The sequence below is a fragment of the Lissotriton vulgaris genome, chromosome 4_1 (assembly GCF_964263255.1).
Source record: "Lissotriton vulgaris chromosome 4_1, aLisVul1.2, whole genome shotgun sequence".
NCBI classification, from domain to species: Eukaryota; Metazoa; Chordata; class Amphibia; order Caudata; family Salamandridae; genus Lissotriton; species Lissotriton vulgaris.
The window spans coordinates 1,803,873,667-1,803,891,745 of NC_141691.1; the positions used below are offsets into that span (position 1 = coordinate 1,803,873,667).

Sequence of the window (18,079 nt, forward strand, 5' to 3'; positions counted from 1 at the left end):
TTAATCTCTTATTTTAGGGGAATAAACCACGGACAAGACCCAAGTAGGGTCTGGGAAGCAATAGATACTAACTTATTCAGGGTACTATTGACTATACAACGTGCAAATTAATTGAAGACCATTGGATCCAGTTATTCGAGTGGCAAAGAAATCTAAAGGCCACACTGTAGAGGTTTTTTTTCATGATTATATAGTATTTCTGTCTGCTATATCTGTTTTTTAACATGTTTGTGATATATTAATTGTGATACATGAATTTATGCTTGTCTAATGTTTACATTGAACTGTTTTTGAATATCTGTTTTTTTAATGTTTTTTTAATGTATAGGTTCAAAGATTTTTCTTTGAAATTTTAATTTGTTTATGTATCTACATATTTTTGTATGTTTTTTTATTAAAAAGACTGTGAACGTTCAATTTTAGTGTGGAAATTGACCATTTACCATCACTGTGATTGATTGAGCCGTGTTGGTGGGAATACATTTGTGTGAATACCTAGACTGTTGAGATACGGAAATAGAGCATATTTCCTTGTGAGTGTGTACCCAGGGATCTTTCCTAGACTGGTAAACCACAGACTTATACTGCTTCCTTAAGATAGCTATCTCTTCCCTATCATGAGGAGACTTTTTTAAGGTTTGAACCAAATTTCGATGGGCCTGTGAACAGTTGGTATGAAACCACCTTTCACCCATATTTGGTCTGGGTTTTGTTATCACAGTCAAATCAGAAGCTATCTGGCCACAGATTCCCTCAAACGCACTAAGAACCTCAGCCCTAGGGGTCTTACAGTCTACGCATTTAGCAATATTTACTCTGGCCTTCTCACGAAGATCCGCCAAAAAAGGTTCAGGGATTACCTTAGACCATTTGAGCCTTCTCCCCTGGGCAGTTGTTACCAGACAGTTTGCTTCCAATTTCTTTCCTGCTGTTCCCAGAAAGCCACAGTCTTTGTCAAGCTCTAAAATAATGGGATTGTGATCACTAAAGGTAGACAACCTAGCATTATAGAACATTACCTTAGCTAACAGCAAGGGTGACATAAATATATAATCAATGACACTGTCCCTCAACTTAGCTTTAAACGTGGGGACCCAGTCAGTTTGGTCATTGAAACCAGGTTCGAAGAGGTCAGCTCCAGCCAGGAGGTCCTCCAGGGCCTCCCCCTGTTGCGTGTGCTCAAAGTGGGGTATAATTGAGTAGTCAGACCCTAGATGATCATCAGCATGACACATCAAGTTACACAAATGTAAATTAAAATCGCCCATATGTATAATATGATAAAAAGTGGATTGCTTTAGCCTGTAATCTTCTAAAAAAAAATTCAAATAGCTTAAGTGTCGATTTGTAAAATCACTTTCACCAGAGTTATAAAAATTATGTTTTAGGATAATTAGGTGTAGTTAGTTCTACTATTAGAATGTTATGGGAGCCTGCCTCCAACCTCTTTAGATACCCTTTTAGTTTTAGTGAAAAGAAGAGCATAAGGCCCCCCTTAGCTCTACCTGCCAAGGCAGAGTGTGCAGGTAAGTAGTAAGACTTGAACTCATCCAACCAAAAATTGCTTCCTGTAGACCAATTATATCATATAGTTTTATAAATTTAAGCTAGTTTAGATCACTTCCTAGGCCCGCTATATTCTAGCTGATAATCTTACAGTTAGAAACAAATTCTACATCTGGGGCCTGAACGTTTTGGTCAGGATCGAACAGACAGTCAGTGGACGCCTCCAATCAGTCATTCGCATCAAGATTGGACAATGGGATACATCTATTTGTGAGAGCTAACCCACCTCCTTCCTGCCCTACTGATGGGAGTAGTCGATGTGGAGCTGTTATATCATTCCAACTGGACCTTGCAGTGTGGAATTCAGGCTCTATAGGTCTGGGGTGATAGTTAACGCTCCATTGGGGCCTCGAAGAATGTGCCTCAGAATGGAAACTAGCAGGTGCATACAGTATAACAACACTAAACAAATCTGCAGGGGAAAGGGGCTCTCCATTGAGGACTACTTCTCTAAAGATGTGCAATGCTGTACTCAAAAAACAATTCTTAATGAAAATGGCCAACAACTTATTTTAAACAATTTTTATCATTTTTTTAAATTAATAATGCTGTACCTTGATGCAATGGTTTTAAGTAACTATCAGCTAGATTCATGAAGCCAAATTCCGATCGCAATAGCTGCGAATAAGTTATTGCGATCGCAATTTGCACAAAAGGAATTTATGACAGTTTAATCTCTAAAAATGCGAATTCGCTAAAGAAAAATTGCGACATCGCAAATAAATTCGCAGAATCCTGGAAGAAGCCCATTAGTGATTCTGAAATTGCGAGAAACCATGGAATCTGCAAATTCATTTGCGAGATCGCAAAACAATCGCAATCGCTATTCATGAAAAATCGCAAAATGCGAAAAACCCGAAAATCGGTATTTGCGACGTGCAATTTAAGGAGAACCCAAACCAGGGTGGTAACCAGCAAGGAATTTTTTTATTTTTCAAAAAAAGTTCACAAATTACCAACAGGTGCAGGCCTGACCAAACACACTTAAGGAAACGCAGCTGGAGCACTCTCACAATGCCAGGACTCTACATGGTGGTCAGGCGGCGAAGGCTACAGCGAGCAGCACGGAACAAACGTAGGATCCAGGAGCGGATATTCCGCCAGCAGGTCACCCTTCTGGGCCAAACCAGGGAGCAAATTTACGGTAAGTACCGCCTGAATGGGGCAATGATCATCAAGCTGATCCGGGACCTAGACCCCCTGATGCAGCACCCAACAAGGAGGACCAATGCAGTGCCCACCCATGTCCAGGTATTGTGCAACCTGCACCTTCTGGCCTCCGGAAGCTTCCAGGGGATAGTCGCTGTTGCAGGGCGGATATCCCAGCCCACCATGTCCCACTGCCTAAGGAGTTTCCTGGAGGCTATGCTGACCCGGCTACACCACTACATCTCATTCCCGACCAGCCAACAGGACTTGAATGACACCAAGCTTCAATTTTACAATATAGCACAATTTCCACATGTAATAGGATGCATTGACTGTACCCACATCCACATCTGCCCACCAGCACAAACGGAATACATGTATCGCAACCGCAAGTCCTACCACTCTCTCAATATCCAGATGGTGTGCAATGCTAAGACAATCATCACAGACATAATGGCACAGTACCCGGGGAGCACACATGACTCCTTCATATTCAGGCACAGCGCATTCACACACGACTGGCCAGGGAAGACTTTGGGGAAGCACACCTACTAGGTAAGTACACATGCCCCAAAATAGTACACTGTGATAATGTATCTGCGCTGAACAGGCACTCACCCTCTGCTCCTATCATTTAGGTGACAGCGGCTACGCTCTCCGTGAGTACCTCCTCACCCCATACCTCAACCCTGCAACACCACAGCAACAATGCTGCACACATACGCACAAGAAATTGCATTGAGAGGATATTTGGCCTTTTGAAGAGCAGATTCTGCATACTGCACAAGACTGGTGGGGCCATCACATACGAGCCTGAGGTCTGCTGCCGCATCGTGGCCGTGTGTGCAATCCTCCACAACATTGCTACCAAGCGCAGGATACGTGTAGAGATCTCTGGCAGTGAGTCGGAAGGGGACAACAGATCACCTGCACATGTGCGTCATGCACGCGGGAAGAATCCTGCAGAAGGACACAGGCGCCGTAACCAAATCAGCATGAGCTATTTCTAGTGCACCCACTCCCCACACCCATTACTTCACTCGTGCATGACAATAGTAATAATGACATGAGTCAGATTAAGTTTAACAGAATATTTGTTATTGTTATAGCACAATAAAGTGGGGATTCCCCAAACTGTAACATGCTTGCCATATTGCGTCATATGTCCCATGTTCATGAGGAGGGCCTGCTTGTAGCAGCAGCATGGCCCTTTATTGTACTAATCAAATGTTCAATGCTGCCTCCGGGCAGATGCTCCCAACCTTCTTTCAACCTCCTCCTCCTGATTCGGCCGTGAGGCAGCAGAGGGCCTGCTGCTGCGGCGGGATGCTACCACCAGTGGCACGGATTGGCTACTATGGCTGGAATTAGCCTCACTAGTGTCGTCCCTCCCCCCCGCCTGGCCATGGCCTGATGCCTGCATACCCTGTACTGCTGTTGTCACTTGCTCCAGATCTCTCACGACGTCCTGACAGCACTGGACCATTTGCACCTCATGGCCAAGGAGCGTCGTGAGAGCTCGGAGGTCGCGTTGCCAATAATATAATTGGACCGCGTGTATGCAGACAGGCGGGTCAGCAGCTGCCGGTGTCTGCGCTGGTTGATGTTCCACTGGCTGTACATGGCCTGGGTGTTGGCCTCCATAGCAGCTGTCATCCTCTCCATGCAGTCTGACATCTGACCAACATTCCTGGCGGTCTTGTTCAGCTGGAGATGTATAGCCGCGAGATGACTGGCTTGTGTCTGATGGACGTGGAGCATACGGCGCACAATAGAGAGCCCACCTGACCGTACGTTCAACCCCCTGCCAGCGCGTAAAGTGGTATTGCGCAGCTCCCTCACCAGTCTGCTTGACAAGCTCCTCACAGCCGTAGGGAGGCGGGTTTGTCAGCGTGCTGCTGCTGGTGTTGTCAGCCCCACTGGTGGTTGAGTTACTCGCTGTGGTACTGCTGCGCCTGTTGGCACAGAGGTGGCACTGTCCACAGGGGCAGGTGGTGGTATGACCGCTGGTGCGGCAGGTTGCCCTGATGGTCCTGGCTGTGGGGATAGATGTAAGTCTCCCTCAGTGTCCTCTGTAATATCCTCAATTTGCGGGGCATCGCTGTCCGTACTGGGTACTTCAGCGCCACCTGTGATGTAAAGTGGACGTTGATTAGTGACATGTTTCTTCCACATTTCAGCTTCCTACATGCATGCAGGCTAGCATTCCAGGACTCGCTGCTGGATTGAATCTCACTAAACAGGTCTGGCTGTATGGGGCTAGATGGTAATTGTGGTCAGACTACATGTCCCACAATGCAATAGCACTTTTGTGGTGTGCTTTGGCTGCATGACTGGGGTTTGTAATGGGATGATCTGGAGTCAGGGCCATTGTTAGGGGACAGGGGGTTGCAGTCGCATGGCACTTACCTTGTGTATCTTGGGTGGGTCGGGAAGAGTCCAGCTGGATTACCCCCAAGCATGCCTGCGGATTAAGGGTGTCTTCTACTCGGTCCTCGAGTGGTGTGTTTGGTGGGACAGTGGGCTCCCCTCCACCTGTCGCAACACGCTCCCCCAGCCTCTCTGTGATCTTCTCCTTTGCCCACCCTCTGAGGTCGTATCATCGTTTTTTCAACTCATCCACAGAGCGCTGGGTCACCCCCACAGAATTCACTTTTGCGCGGATGCGCACCCAAATCCTCCTTTTATCGGCCTCAGGCACTCTTCTCGAGTCTTTCCCGAAGAGGTGGTTGTGGTCCTTGCACACTCCATCTATCAGATATTCAAGCTCTTGCTCGGACAATTTGATTTTCCTTTTCCTTCCTGTGGAAGTTTCACCTGCAGCTTCCTGTGACATGTGGTGCACTGGGGTGTCTCCTGGATTTCACCTATAGGCACTCTGGAGGGGAGGTCTGGCAATGCTGCTTCCACTTCAGGCTCTCACTGCTGAATGAGGGTGGAACCTGCCTACTTCCTGGTTGTGATGTCATCACTGTGCTCAGAATGCGACTTCTCATTTTTGCAATCTCGCAATTAGCGAGATCGCAATTTGCGATTTCGGTAATTGCGAGATCCCAATTTCAACATGGGTATCGGCCGAATCTGCAATTTTTTTTTTTTTAGGAAACTCGCAATTGGCGATTGCGGCCGATTGCGAATCGATTTTTTTTCTCGCAATATTTCATGAATGCCATTCTGCGATTTCTAAATTGCGATTCGCTTTTTCTCGCGATTTAGGAATCGCAGAATTTGACATTGATGAATCTGGCTGCATGCTAATAAAAAAAAATTAAGTATGAACTTGAAACATCACACATTTCATTTAATAAAAAAGAAAATCTATTTTCCTTTGCTGTTCGGTTCTTTTTTGCTTCTTTGCTAATATGCAATGTTTTATTTGGGATAACATTTTCCGGTGGAGAAACACATTTTCTCCTGTTGTTTCGTAATTAACAATGGTTGACTTCCTTTATGGTTTTATTTGGGTACATATATTTCCTAGTTTTTGGATTTTGGGGCTATTACTGTCGTTGTGAGTGAGAACTCAAAACAGATAAGCAATTTAATTGAGTCAGATGTGGAATACCAACGGCGTTAGTTACTGAGGCTGGAGAGATATACACTGCTATTAACGGATTTGATGTAGCAGGCATCTCCTGTTGCTGAAAACTACCTAACTAACCGTGCTGTTTGTTAACGGATCACATTTTGAAAGGCGTGCAATGAAATTTTTTATTTATATTTTCAAAGAAATAATGCTGTCATTCATTCTCAAACATAACAATACATGTGGAAGAAAAGGCCTGAGAATGAATGCACTTTTGGTGACATACAGCCTGATTCATTAACGGGCCGTTTTGCGAGCCCCTAATAGCGAATCATAGCGATTCGCTATTAAGGACTCGCAAAACGGTAATCATGTAGGAATCGCATAGTAAAATGCGATTCCTACTGATTCCTTATTTGCGATTAGCAAATTGCTAATCGCAAATAAGGAATAACTCGCCATTCATTCCTATGGGCCAAAAGGCCCATAGGAATGAATGGGGAGTATTCCTTATTTGCGATTAGCAATTAGCTAATCGCAAATAAGATTGCGATTTGAAGGGTGCCAGGGGTGTCCACAGGACACCATGTAGCACCCCTCAAATGAAATTTCACACAGGTGTTGCACACACACATGTCCAAAGGACATGTGTGTGTGTAACATGCAACTCAGAAAAATGCATTTAAATGCATTTTTCTGAGTTTTCGCAATTTACCGCGAGGTCTGACCTCGCGGTAAATTGCGGCAAGAAATTGCGAATTCGCAAATTTAAATTGGATGTTGAATTGCATTTAAGGAATCTCTAATAGAGATTCCTTAAATGTAATTCCTCGCACATTTGCGACATCGCAATTAGCGATTTTTGCATTTGGGATGCTGAATCCCAAATGCAAAAATCGCTCTCGCAACGGGCCGGATTCCCAGAATCCGGCCCCTTGCGAGCGCAATTTAGGTTCATGAATCGGGCGGATAGAGTCGTTTTTTACACAGTCCAAATGTTCCAAAACACATTAAAACGTTTTAATTGGGTTTGAATTTGTAACATCAAAAAGGACAATTTAGGTTCTGCAGCGTTGGCAACAAATGTTATATAACTTATGTTGAACGTTTTATCATGTTTATGGTAAATCAAAAAGTAGCAGAATGTTCAATTCTAACTGGAAAAAAAATTCTCGATCATCCACATTAAAATAAAATGATGTTTGTATTGTAGACTTATTCATACCTTACTCCATCAATAACCAGCATTGAACCTTCATCCGGATTACCAGGTAAGACTCATTGAATACATGCACTGATCACTCTTCAGCTCTTTCCAGTTTCTCTAATCACAAGATTAAAGCATGTTTTAAAATGTAATTCACTTATCAATGTACTTTTTTAAAACCTCGCTGTTGTTTTTTAATGCTTCCTTTATTATAGTGAGATATGAGAATATGACTTAAAAGCCACAAGAGCTCACAATTTGTAGTCCCTTTGGTTCATGTAGTGATCTTCTTCTGAGGCGCTCATTTTTCACCTGAAACCGGTCTTAAATATTAAGCCCTCATGGTAGCAAACACCTGGACAGGTTTGTGAACCACACCTCCCGGAAGCGACAAGTAGTTGATCCTAAGGTGTGCTGTGGCACAGTATCGGAGGGCAGGAGAGGCCTTCATGAGAGGTTGCATCAAGAGGGTGCTGGATTCTGCCTGTCTTTTATCTGGTTCTCTAAGATTTCGAAATTCTTTACTTGATTTATAGTTATTGTAGGAGCGTGTATCCACTTTGCTGATCAGGAGGTCAAAGTGTACATAAGTTCATGACTTGTCAGCAGGGCAAATGTCACATTGTATCAATAATAATAATAATAATAATAATAATAATAATATTAATAATAATAATAATACTTTATTGTGTGATTACTTAAAACCATCACAATTTGTTTCTTTTTGTTTTTTGAAAAATATATACGGTGCTTATGTACAAAAAGCAGAGCTTTAAAAGATTCAGATTAATAGTAAGACAATCTAAAATAGGGAGATAGGATTATCCTAATGATAATTAGTTACCTATTACTATCAGAGACTGAGGTATCAGATCAGTTGAAGAGTCACTTTTTTGAAGGGGGAATCTAGAGAGGGACAGTTAAACATTCGTTTACAAACAGCCATATAAGGAAAAGTAAACAGTTAATATTAGGCAAAAAACAATGGTTCAATAGATTGTTCTAGGCGATCAAAAGTTTGTGGGTTAAGCCTAAGGCAGCGTATTGGCACAGCTAGGTTGAGGGAGATTTGTGGCCCTGTTTTTTCCCAACAATTTGGCCCTTCTGTTAACAAATTTAGTGAACCGAATGTTCAGCTTGGTATTATCTGAGTTTAGGGCAGCAATAATGGCTTGTCGACAGGTACGAACTCTGAGTTTATTCCATTTGTCTCGCAGTGAGGACCTTCTGTCATACAGCAGAGCGGGACAAACGCAGGCTATATGCTCCATTGCTTCGGAGTGATAGCCACACTCTCTGCATTTGATACTAGAACTGGGGCGGCTCGATTCAAGCAAATTCTTTGAAAAATGTCATTTTCCTATCCTCATGAACTTTAGCTTCCAGAAAAGCGCAAATGTGCTTGATAAATAAGACAGTTCGGTCCCCTGTTTACAATCTGAGATTACCGCCCAGGCATGTTTCCTTCTGGACACTGTTGCCCTATCGGAGTGGAAAGACCACATCCGGACGCTTCTCTTAATGACTGCCTTTAGCGCTGGCTGAGATGGATTTGTTCCCCAATATTCCTTGGCACCGAGTAGTTGCAGGGAATAGTCCAGATGATGCCGATGTTTATGACTAAATTGGCTGGTCGAAATTTCATTTCAAAGTCTTGGCTCTATACTGCTCTCCCGGGCGTTGCGCATTTTGTTGCAAAGCTTTATGAACGCACCTGCCTCGACGCTGTGATGGTCTAATAAGCCGAGTTCCAGTCTAAGTTGGACTGGTGATGTGGATCTTGGCAGCCAAAAGGCTCGTTGGAAGATTTTGATGGTTAGTTTATTTAATAAAGTACATATTGAGCCCTTCATGATCTCATGCCCATATGACAAGGAGTTGGTAATCTTTGCCTACATCACCTTTAGCATTGGGGCTTGACTAGGGCCGAGTAGTCCTTTCGAATGTTTCTCGGAGGCAGCCTCAAGTGACAGAGCTTTAACCCTTAGGGCCTCTTTTTGCTTTACAAAAGAGCCTCTGGTGTCAAGATCAATTTCCAAGTATTTGTAGTGGGATACTGATTCGAGAAGTGTGGCTCACTGATTAGAGCGGCAGGCTCTGAAGCAGACATCAGGCCCGGGACCAGGGATCAGGTCCCCACGCGGCAGGGTCTTGGGCTCTATGTCTGCAGACTCGATAATTCTCGCCTCGGCGCCTACTCTAATCATGGGTCTCATGCTGCAACTCTGGGCAATAGCTTGCTTAATCTCCACAACGGCCCCTACAACACTGGGATGCCTGGCTTCACCTTGGGGGTGCCCAGGAGTGGCATCTCACAGGTAGAGCCAGGAAGGGTTCCACAGCGTTATACAGCGCCGGGACGCCCCGTTGGGGCAGCTGTGCGCTTTACAAAATACACTACATTCGATGTTTTTGTTATTAAAGAGCCATCTTCCGTTCTGCCACTTTTGCTTCCCAAAATAAATAGTTTTTATGTTTGACAAGTTCAGCTCAAGCCAGTTTTTTATTGTATAGGGGAGCAGCTGAACAAGTAGCCTCTGTAGGCCTACCTTTGTGTGACTTAATAAATCTAGGTCGTCGGCGTACAACAAATTACTAATGCAGGTTCCGTGTATTTGGGGAGGGGTGGCTATTAACACTATTGAGTTTTTAGGGAATAAATCTGAAATTAACAAATTAAAAAGAAGTGGGGGCAGCATGCAGCCTTGTTTGACGCCTCTTTTGGTCTCGATCTTCCTGGAAACATGGGAGCCTTCTCCCAATGTTATTCTGATCCAAATTTCTGAGTGGAGTTGAATTATGGCATTTAAAAGAGCCGAAGGTATGCCCCAGAGCATTAGTTTTTGCCATAATCGACCCCGGAACTCTAGGTCAAAAGCCTTTTTGAAATCAATGTAGCAGCAGTGGAGTTTGTTACCTTCGGCACCCGCTTTCTCTATCAAGACAGATAGGGTAAGTAAATTGCTTGTTGTTCCAGAGTTAGCCACAAAACCAGTCTGGTTGAAAGGGAGACACTTTGTTGTTTCTGCCCAGGCCAAGAGTTCTTCCAATAAAATGTTGGCATGATATTTAGATTCGATGTCCAGGAGAGCTATCATTCTATCATTTTTAGGATTGTTTCTCTTCCCACTTTTATAGATTGGATGGATGATAGCGCATTTCCAGGACTCCGGGATAGTATTATGCAGCCTGCAGTGTAGAAACAAGGGCGCCCGATATTCTGAACACAAGTCTACGTCTGATTTGAACAGGGCCTGAGGAAGACCGTTAGGCCCGGGGGCTCCTTCTGCCCTAGCTTTCCTAATTGAGCATGCAATGTTGTTCATTAGTGCTTCTGATGTCGTTGGAGTCTCCATCGTTCGGTCGTGGTACTTCACCTGTCCCTCACTTGTTTTATTCTGCCATGACATGATTAACTGAGGTGGTGGGTCCGAACAGGCCTGTGTGGATACAAGTGGTGGTGGCTCAGGGTCGGCTGATGAAGAAAGGTTGGAATAGTCGTCCCTGTTTTTATGGTTGCTAAAATGAACTAATAAGAACTGAGTCCATTCTTCTGCGCCTATGTTTGCGCTACCATGACCACTTCCTCCTTGTAAGCCCCTGTTCACAAGAGACCAAAATAACTTTGCATTGGGGTTCTTGCTTGCGTGGACTAGTTTAAGCCAGAACTGGTCAGACACTGCTTGTTTATCACTGTATATGGATGACTTGAAAGCATTTTGTGCTTGCTTGTAGTTAATAAATAAGAGTTTGTTTCCTGGACCTTTCCTAGCCAGGTGAAGGGCCAGATTTCTTTGAGCTTTTAACTTTTTTGTTGCTGAAGAAATACAAGATTGCGTTACATGGTATCACTTCTGTAATATCAAGCTAACAGAAGTGAAATGGCTCTGTTGCTTCAGAGAGTGGATTACAACAAAGCATCCAAAAATGTCAGGAAACGTCAGGGAGTCAATGTATCACCTATGCAAAAGCCTGTGTCCAGGCTATTCTGCAGTTAGCATCGCCAGAATGTGTAATTTGTTCTATCTCCCACCCTTCCAGCCCTCTCAGAGGTCTATCACATTGCATTAGTTTTGCTTCATAAAGCTAACCTTATAATTTATGAATTATCACTTCTGCGATTTCTGATTGCAGTCATGCTTGTATTGCCATCTAAATGTTCATTAATGGAACCTCTTACTAAAACTCCCCAGTGATTGAGTCTAAAGGAAAATGATTCTATAATTCGCCCACAATCTTGTGTTTTAATTAGATGATCACATAATGGTGATGTCGTTCACTGTCTCTGTACGTAGCAACTACTACTTAGGGTAAAAGCACAACCTCCATGCAATTATAATACCTTACTTATCGAAACTGAGGGTCATAACGCTACTTCTCTAGCGAGGTTTCACTTCCCCAGGGGGAGACATGCTTTCTGAGGTCTACTCAGTGAGGACATGATGGAGTCACCTGAGGTTGCCCCTTTCTCTATCCTCCTGCGCATTGATACCCCCAACAAGATAGTCTCCAGCATTTAGAGCATAGTTCAGGATTACCGTAAGAACTTTTTTACCCAAGCCAGGCTGGAGGGGCAAGCTGATCTTGGGGAGGCTCTAGATGATACTTCTTGGCATTATTGCTGCGTATCAACGCAGTGCATCTCCTTGAACGGTAAACATTGATTTATACATTTTACATTTCTAAAAAGATTTTATTACACTCCAGCCCGGGTACTTAGAAAGGGTCTTCGCGGCACTGCAGAATGTATGAAATGTAGAGCCAACCCAGCTGGGTTTATGCATGTAGCCTGGTTATGCCCAGACATTGCTCATTTCTGGAGATTAATATTCCAAAAGCTCAGCGACATTATAGGACTATCACTTTACCCAGACCCCCTATTGGCACTCCTAGAGCATTCTAGACTGCTACGGAAGGACGCTCGTCGCCTAGCAATGCGATGGCCCCGGGGGCCAGCGTCCACTATTGCAGATTGGTCTAAAGACATCATATTTTGTTGCACGCAGTCCGAACTGTACAATGAACTTCACCCCGCTCAGAACCGCCCCAAATGTTTCTGGGGCTATATCAAAGCAACTTAGCCAGAAGGGAGTCAAATGTGTCTGAGTGAAGGGGACTGCCCTTTGTGATTTATAAGGTCATGGACATGCCCACTGGGCCCTTCTTCAAAGAGTAATTTGGTATTTGTAATGTATGCTATTACTTTGTGTGTGCCCTGCCTTGCCTATTAATGTCTAGTAATCCATAGTTTCCCTTATTTGGGTATACAATACTCCAGATACGGTGCATGCTACCCTATAGTCTGTACAGCCCTAAAAAAGTAGTTCTACTTGTATTAAGGAACATAGTCAGACCGTTATTGTTATACACGGTGGCTGCTTTTTGATTTATATTTTTGGTTTTCATTGTTTGTAGCAAAACTCAATAAAGCAAAAAAATATATATAATACCCTACTTTCGGTTGTACCGTAGTATATCTGCTAAAATATATGTTTGCAACATCTCTGCTATAAAATATTTAAAGCAGCCTTTCGGTCCTGTATTGGTTTCCCTCACAACTTCGCAGCACATTTGACAATGTAGGTTGCTTTCTTATTCTGTTGACGAACAGCTCAGCAGTTTTCTGAAACTCTTCTGTGCATTTGTCCAGTTTTACATCTTTGATAGTATTTAAACATATTGTAAATATAGTAGTCCGTACTAATGTAGAAAAGATGTGATTAATGAAACATTTGTTGAATTGATCAATATATGGAATTACAGCAAAGAAGTCAAGAAAACTGTGAGATGAGGTGGAATTAGATGTAAGAAGTGTAGGAAAGTATTTTATTATGTAGTGAGGTTGCCTAGTTTTCACTATGCAAAACCTTCACGTAACCTCAAATAGGTCCTTTGCATTCACACTAATAACTCCCTAACGTAGTCCTCAAGAGTGGCACAGAGCAGTCAGGCTTTACTAGAGGAACGTGTTAAGCATTTCAAAGTGCCAACATGGACGGTAAGTAATTGACAAGATTCGAAAAAAAGCCAACAACAATTTATAAAAATAATGCAGTTAACTTGCAAAACGATAACGTTGTGTGGGGGTGACCATACAAAAAGGGCGCTTTCCTACAAGAAGCAGCAGAGAATTCCAGATAACAAATGAAAAAATTGTGGGTTATAACAAAAAATGAAAGTAAATGCAGGAAAGAAGACTTGCTTCTCTTGATAGATGAGTTGGAATTGAAAGAGATGCTTTTTCATCATTTTACTCAATTACATGAAAGTGAGGGCTTAATATTTGATGAGTTGGAAGAGATGCTTTTTCATAATTTTCCTCAAGGACATGAAAGTGAGGGTTTAAAATAGGAGGAAATGATTTGGTTGGTTGAAAATATAATTTGGTTCAACAGCTTTGCCAAGATACTGGCGCTCCAGTTTAGGTGTTCTTTTGCTCTGTATATTATCACAGACTTCCGCCATGATACTCCAACTGCAGTAAAGATGATTTGCATGCTCCTGGCCTTTGCTTCTTTCTGACCATCTCAGATTGTCCAATCATATCTGGTGCATCTAATCATGTTTATTGAAACTGCTGTTAAAATAGAACTCATTAATCACCCAGTCTAATATTTGTTTAGTACATCTCTCTTGTTGAAATGTATATGTGTATGGTGACCTTTATTTAATGTATTCAGGTTCAATTATCACCATCAGTGGAAACATCTTTACTGATGTCTACGGAAGTAATACTGCTCTCAGTTCTAATGGCGTAAATGCTCGAATTTTGAGGTAATTCCTATTAGTGATATTGATGTGTTCTTCAAATCACTAAATATATCAATATTAACATGTATTGACACTTGTATATGTTTTGTACATGTATGCTTTCTTGTTTCATTTTCCCATGTATGTCAATCATTATATTTGTTACAGTCTAAAAAAAATCTAAAATATGAATGAGTTATCTATGGTTCAAACAGTTGCACTGCTTTGTGATATACTGCTTTCTAACACAATTACAACCATCCTAAGCAATAATAATAGTGGAGATAAACAATTTCAGTAATAATTTGTTTGAAAAATACTGGTCTGCCTGAGTATAACATTGTGTATCACGAACTTGTTATATTATTTCAATATTTTCAGAACCTATGCAGGAGGAATGCCTTGTGAGCTGCTTGCACCCAACTCAGACACTCTGTAAGTACCATGCTTGCAAACAAGTAGCGGCTTGAATTGTAGAGCCCTTCTGGATTTTTGAGGGGTTGTCAAGCTGAAAATATTCTGCAGGTTATTTTCCATATGTTGTGCATTAGAAATCATCTTGTAGCAGGAATGCTTGCATATAAGGACTCCTTGTTTAATTCCTTACAAAGTTATTCTTAGGTGCCAGCTGCCAGTGCTGCCAAATGCTGGGGTTGCGGAATTCCAGGGCTCCCAAGGCTTGCTTCCATCACATGCCACTTTGTTCCATCACCCTATCCTTGCTGTTTCCTAATCTGTCTCATGTAGAATCTATTTCGTCTCTGCTTTCTCCTGGTGCCACTGCTTACATATCCTTTGCTACCCACTTCTTTCTCGCATTTTTTTCCTACTCTTTTTTGGTATAGGCCAACGTCTGGTGATGAAAACAAGATTCCTGTCTCAGTGTAGGTGCTAGTGCTCACCACATGCAACCACAGACACAAAATAAGCACTGAAATGACCACATGGCTATTACAGGCTGAGATTTCTCAGATCCCTGACAGGCTATTTAGAATGCATTGATTGCACAACATAAACTACCATGAAGCTGTTAAACACACATATCAATCTCCATACGCAGTAAAAGATTTAAATTACAGTTGTTTCTGAGCATTCGTGCCTGCACATGTTATAGTACGGGTATTTGGACAAAATATTGAGTTAAAAATATTGAGTTGCAGAAATATCGAGTTTTTTAATATTGTGACATTAAAATTCTGTGCAAATATATTTATTTTTTAAGGTAAGAAATATTGTTTTTTAATTTTCTTTATGTTTATGAAAATAATATTTTAATTGTATATGATTTATATTGCTTGTGTAATGTCCTCAATGTTTTTAAATATACTTGTTTTTTTTAAAATTATTGATAGTTTTAATTTATTTGTAAAATATTAATTTATAGTGTTGTAGCAGGTTGTGAAGTTTGTAGGGATACAGGGTGGGTATTTAATTAGGATTAATTAATTTATGATTAATGTCTTTATTTATATTAATACTGTATTTGATAATGAAGTATGTAAATTGCATAAATAATATTTGTTTACGTTATAATTTGGATGCAGGTTGTTCGGTATGTAGGGGTATAGGAGGAAAGTTATTTAAATAGTAATATATTAATTATTGAGTCATTGGTAATTAATTAATTGTTAAATAATTATGTACATTTTGTCATTGTTATAATTTTTTAGTTGACATTCCAGATGCAGTTCGTTCGGTTTGTAGAAGTGTAGGGTTGAAAGTAAATTAAATATTAATTTAGTAATTATTTAAATTATGTATGAATTATTAATGAATTATTGTTGATTAATTATGCAGAATGCGTAATAATTTTAATTTCTAATTTAGATATATGTTTTCTTTTTCGTTTTTTTAACGGCTTTTATATAGTGCGAACGTCACCCGAATGTATCAGGTATCAGAGCGCTTTACATGAGCACCAGTTGCATTACATATGGACACATTAATTTATTTGAGGGCAGGGGGTAGATTAAGTGATTTGATTAGACTCATAGGATGTGTCAATGCGGAGACTCAATCCCGGTTCCCCAGATTTGAAGTCGACCGCCCTACCTATTAAGCCACATCCTCTCCCACATGTTAAATTTAGGTTGATTTTTTAATGTAAAGATGTATTTTCATGTTAATCATTTTATAATTTTATTTAATTAATACTTGCATTAAAATACGGTATTCAACTGAAGTGAAATACTTTCACTACTGTTGCACCGATTGGAGTGGGAATAGTAAATGTTACCCCTTCTGAGTTCAATGCTTTTCACACTGTTGCAACAACTGGAGTGGGAACAGTAACCCATCCTGAGTATAACATTCCCTAATGTTGCATTGACTGGAGTAGGAATGGTAAATTTTACCCATTCTGAGTCCAACTCTTTCTCAACTGTTGCACCAACTAGAGTGGCAATAGTAAATCTTACCCCTCCTGGGTCTAGTGCTTTCACTACTGTTGCACCGACTGGAGTGGGAATAGTACATTTTACCTCTCCTTTGTCCAACACTTTCCCTACTGTTGCACCGACTGAAGTGGGAATAGTAAATGATACCCCTCTTGAGTCAACCGCTTTCCCTACTGTCGCACATACTGGAGTGGGAATAGTAAATTGTATCCCTCCTCAGTCCAAAGCTTTCCCCACTGTTGCAATGACTGGAGTGGGAAAAGTAAATGTTACCCTTCCTGAGTCCAACATTCCCTAATGTTGCACTGACTGGAGTAGGAATGGTACATTTTACCCCTTCTGAGCCCAATGCTTTCCCTACTGTTGCACCAACTGGAGGGGGAATAGTAAATTGTACCTCTCCTGGGTCTAGCGCTTTCCCTGCTGTTGCACCGACTGGTGTGGGAATAGTACATTTTACCCCTCTTTTGTCCAACGCTTTCCCCACTGTTGCACAGACTGGAGTGGGAATAATAAATGTTACCCTCCCGGAGTACTCCGCTTTCCCTACTGTTGCACCGACTGGAGTGGGAACAGTAAATTGTACCCCTCCTCAATCCAACACTTTCCCTACTGTTGCACCTACTGTAGTTGGAATAGTACATTTCACCCCTCCTGAGTACAATGCGTGCCCTACTAGTGCACAGACTGAAGTGGTTTAGCAAATGTATTCTTCCTTATTACAACACTTTCCCTACTATTGCACAGACTGGAGTGGGAATAGTATAGGTATTATTTTTAGAATTGTATAGTTTGTTTATATTGTATAAAAGTGTATTATTATATTTCTTTGTATTTAAAACTATATTTGTATATACATTAATGTTTGTAATAGTATGTTGTTTATATGTATATGTGTAATTAAATAGGTATGTGTTTTAAATCTTTTCCAGTTCATTTGTTACAGTTTCTAATGTATTGTGTACATATATAAACATGTTGTATATATACATGTTATATTATTAATTAAAAAATCTTTTTAAATTATAATATAAAGTAAAAATGTAATTTTAATAATAGTTTTACATTATATATGTGTAAATAAACATATACACATTCATATATATGTGTAAGTGTTTGTTTAAATAAGTATATAGTATTTTTCTATATTAGTATAAAATTATATATTTTTTCAAAATTTTTGTACTTTCAGTTATATGTTTAGGAAAACTATACTTTGGTGCTTCATATTTTTGACACAATATTTCTGTATCATGATATTTAGGGTTTTGAGTTTTTGTTAGTGAACCGATAGTCTGAATGTCACAGGTGAGGAGATTCATGGCGCCAACAAAAATCACATCATACATGTTGGCTATTTCAGTGGTGGAAACATAGCACACAATTGACAGCACATAAGTACCTGCAGTTGGTGACTGTGCACATTTCTCGACATATTTTTTTGTTAGAACAATTCAATGGGCATTACCCACATAATGCAATCAT

The 18,079-nt window shown here is 41.1% G+C and overlaps 1 protein-coding gene across 1 annotated transcript in view; it reads left to right on the plus strand.

Moving 5' to 3' along the window:
- LOC147724582 (fibrocystin-L-like) overlaps positions 1 to 18,079 on the plus strand; it is a 2,246,326-nt gene that overhangs the window by 106,357 nt on the left and 2,121,890 nt on the right. Inside the window, exons 5-7 of the mRNA XM_086918063.1 lie at positions 7,455 to 7,512; positions 14,129 to 14,222; positions 14,580 to 14,633. Coding sequence (XP_086774189.1) covers positions 7,455 to 7,512; positions 14,129 to 14,222; positions 14,580 to 14,633 — 206 coding nt within the window. The remainder of the gene's footprint in view (positions 1 to 7,454; positions 7,513 to 14,128; positions 14,223 to 14,579; positions 14,634 to 18,079) is intronic.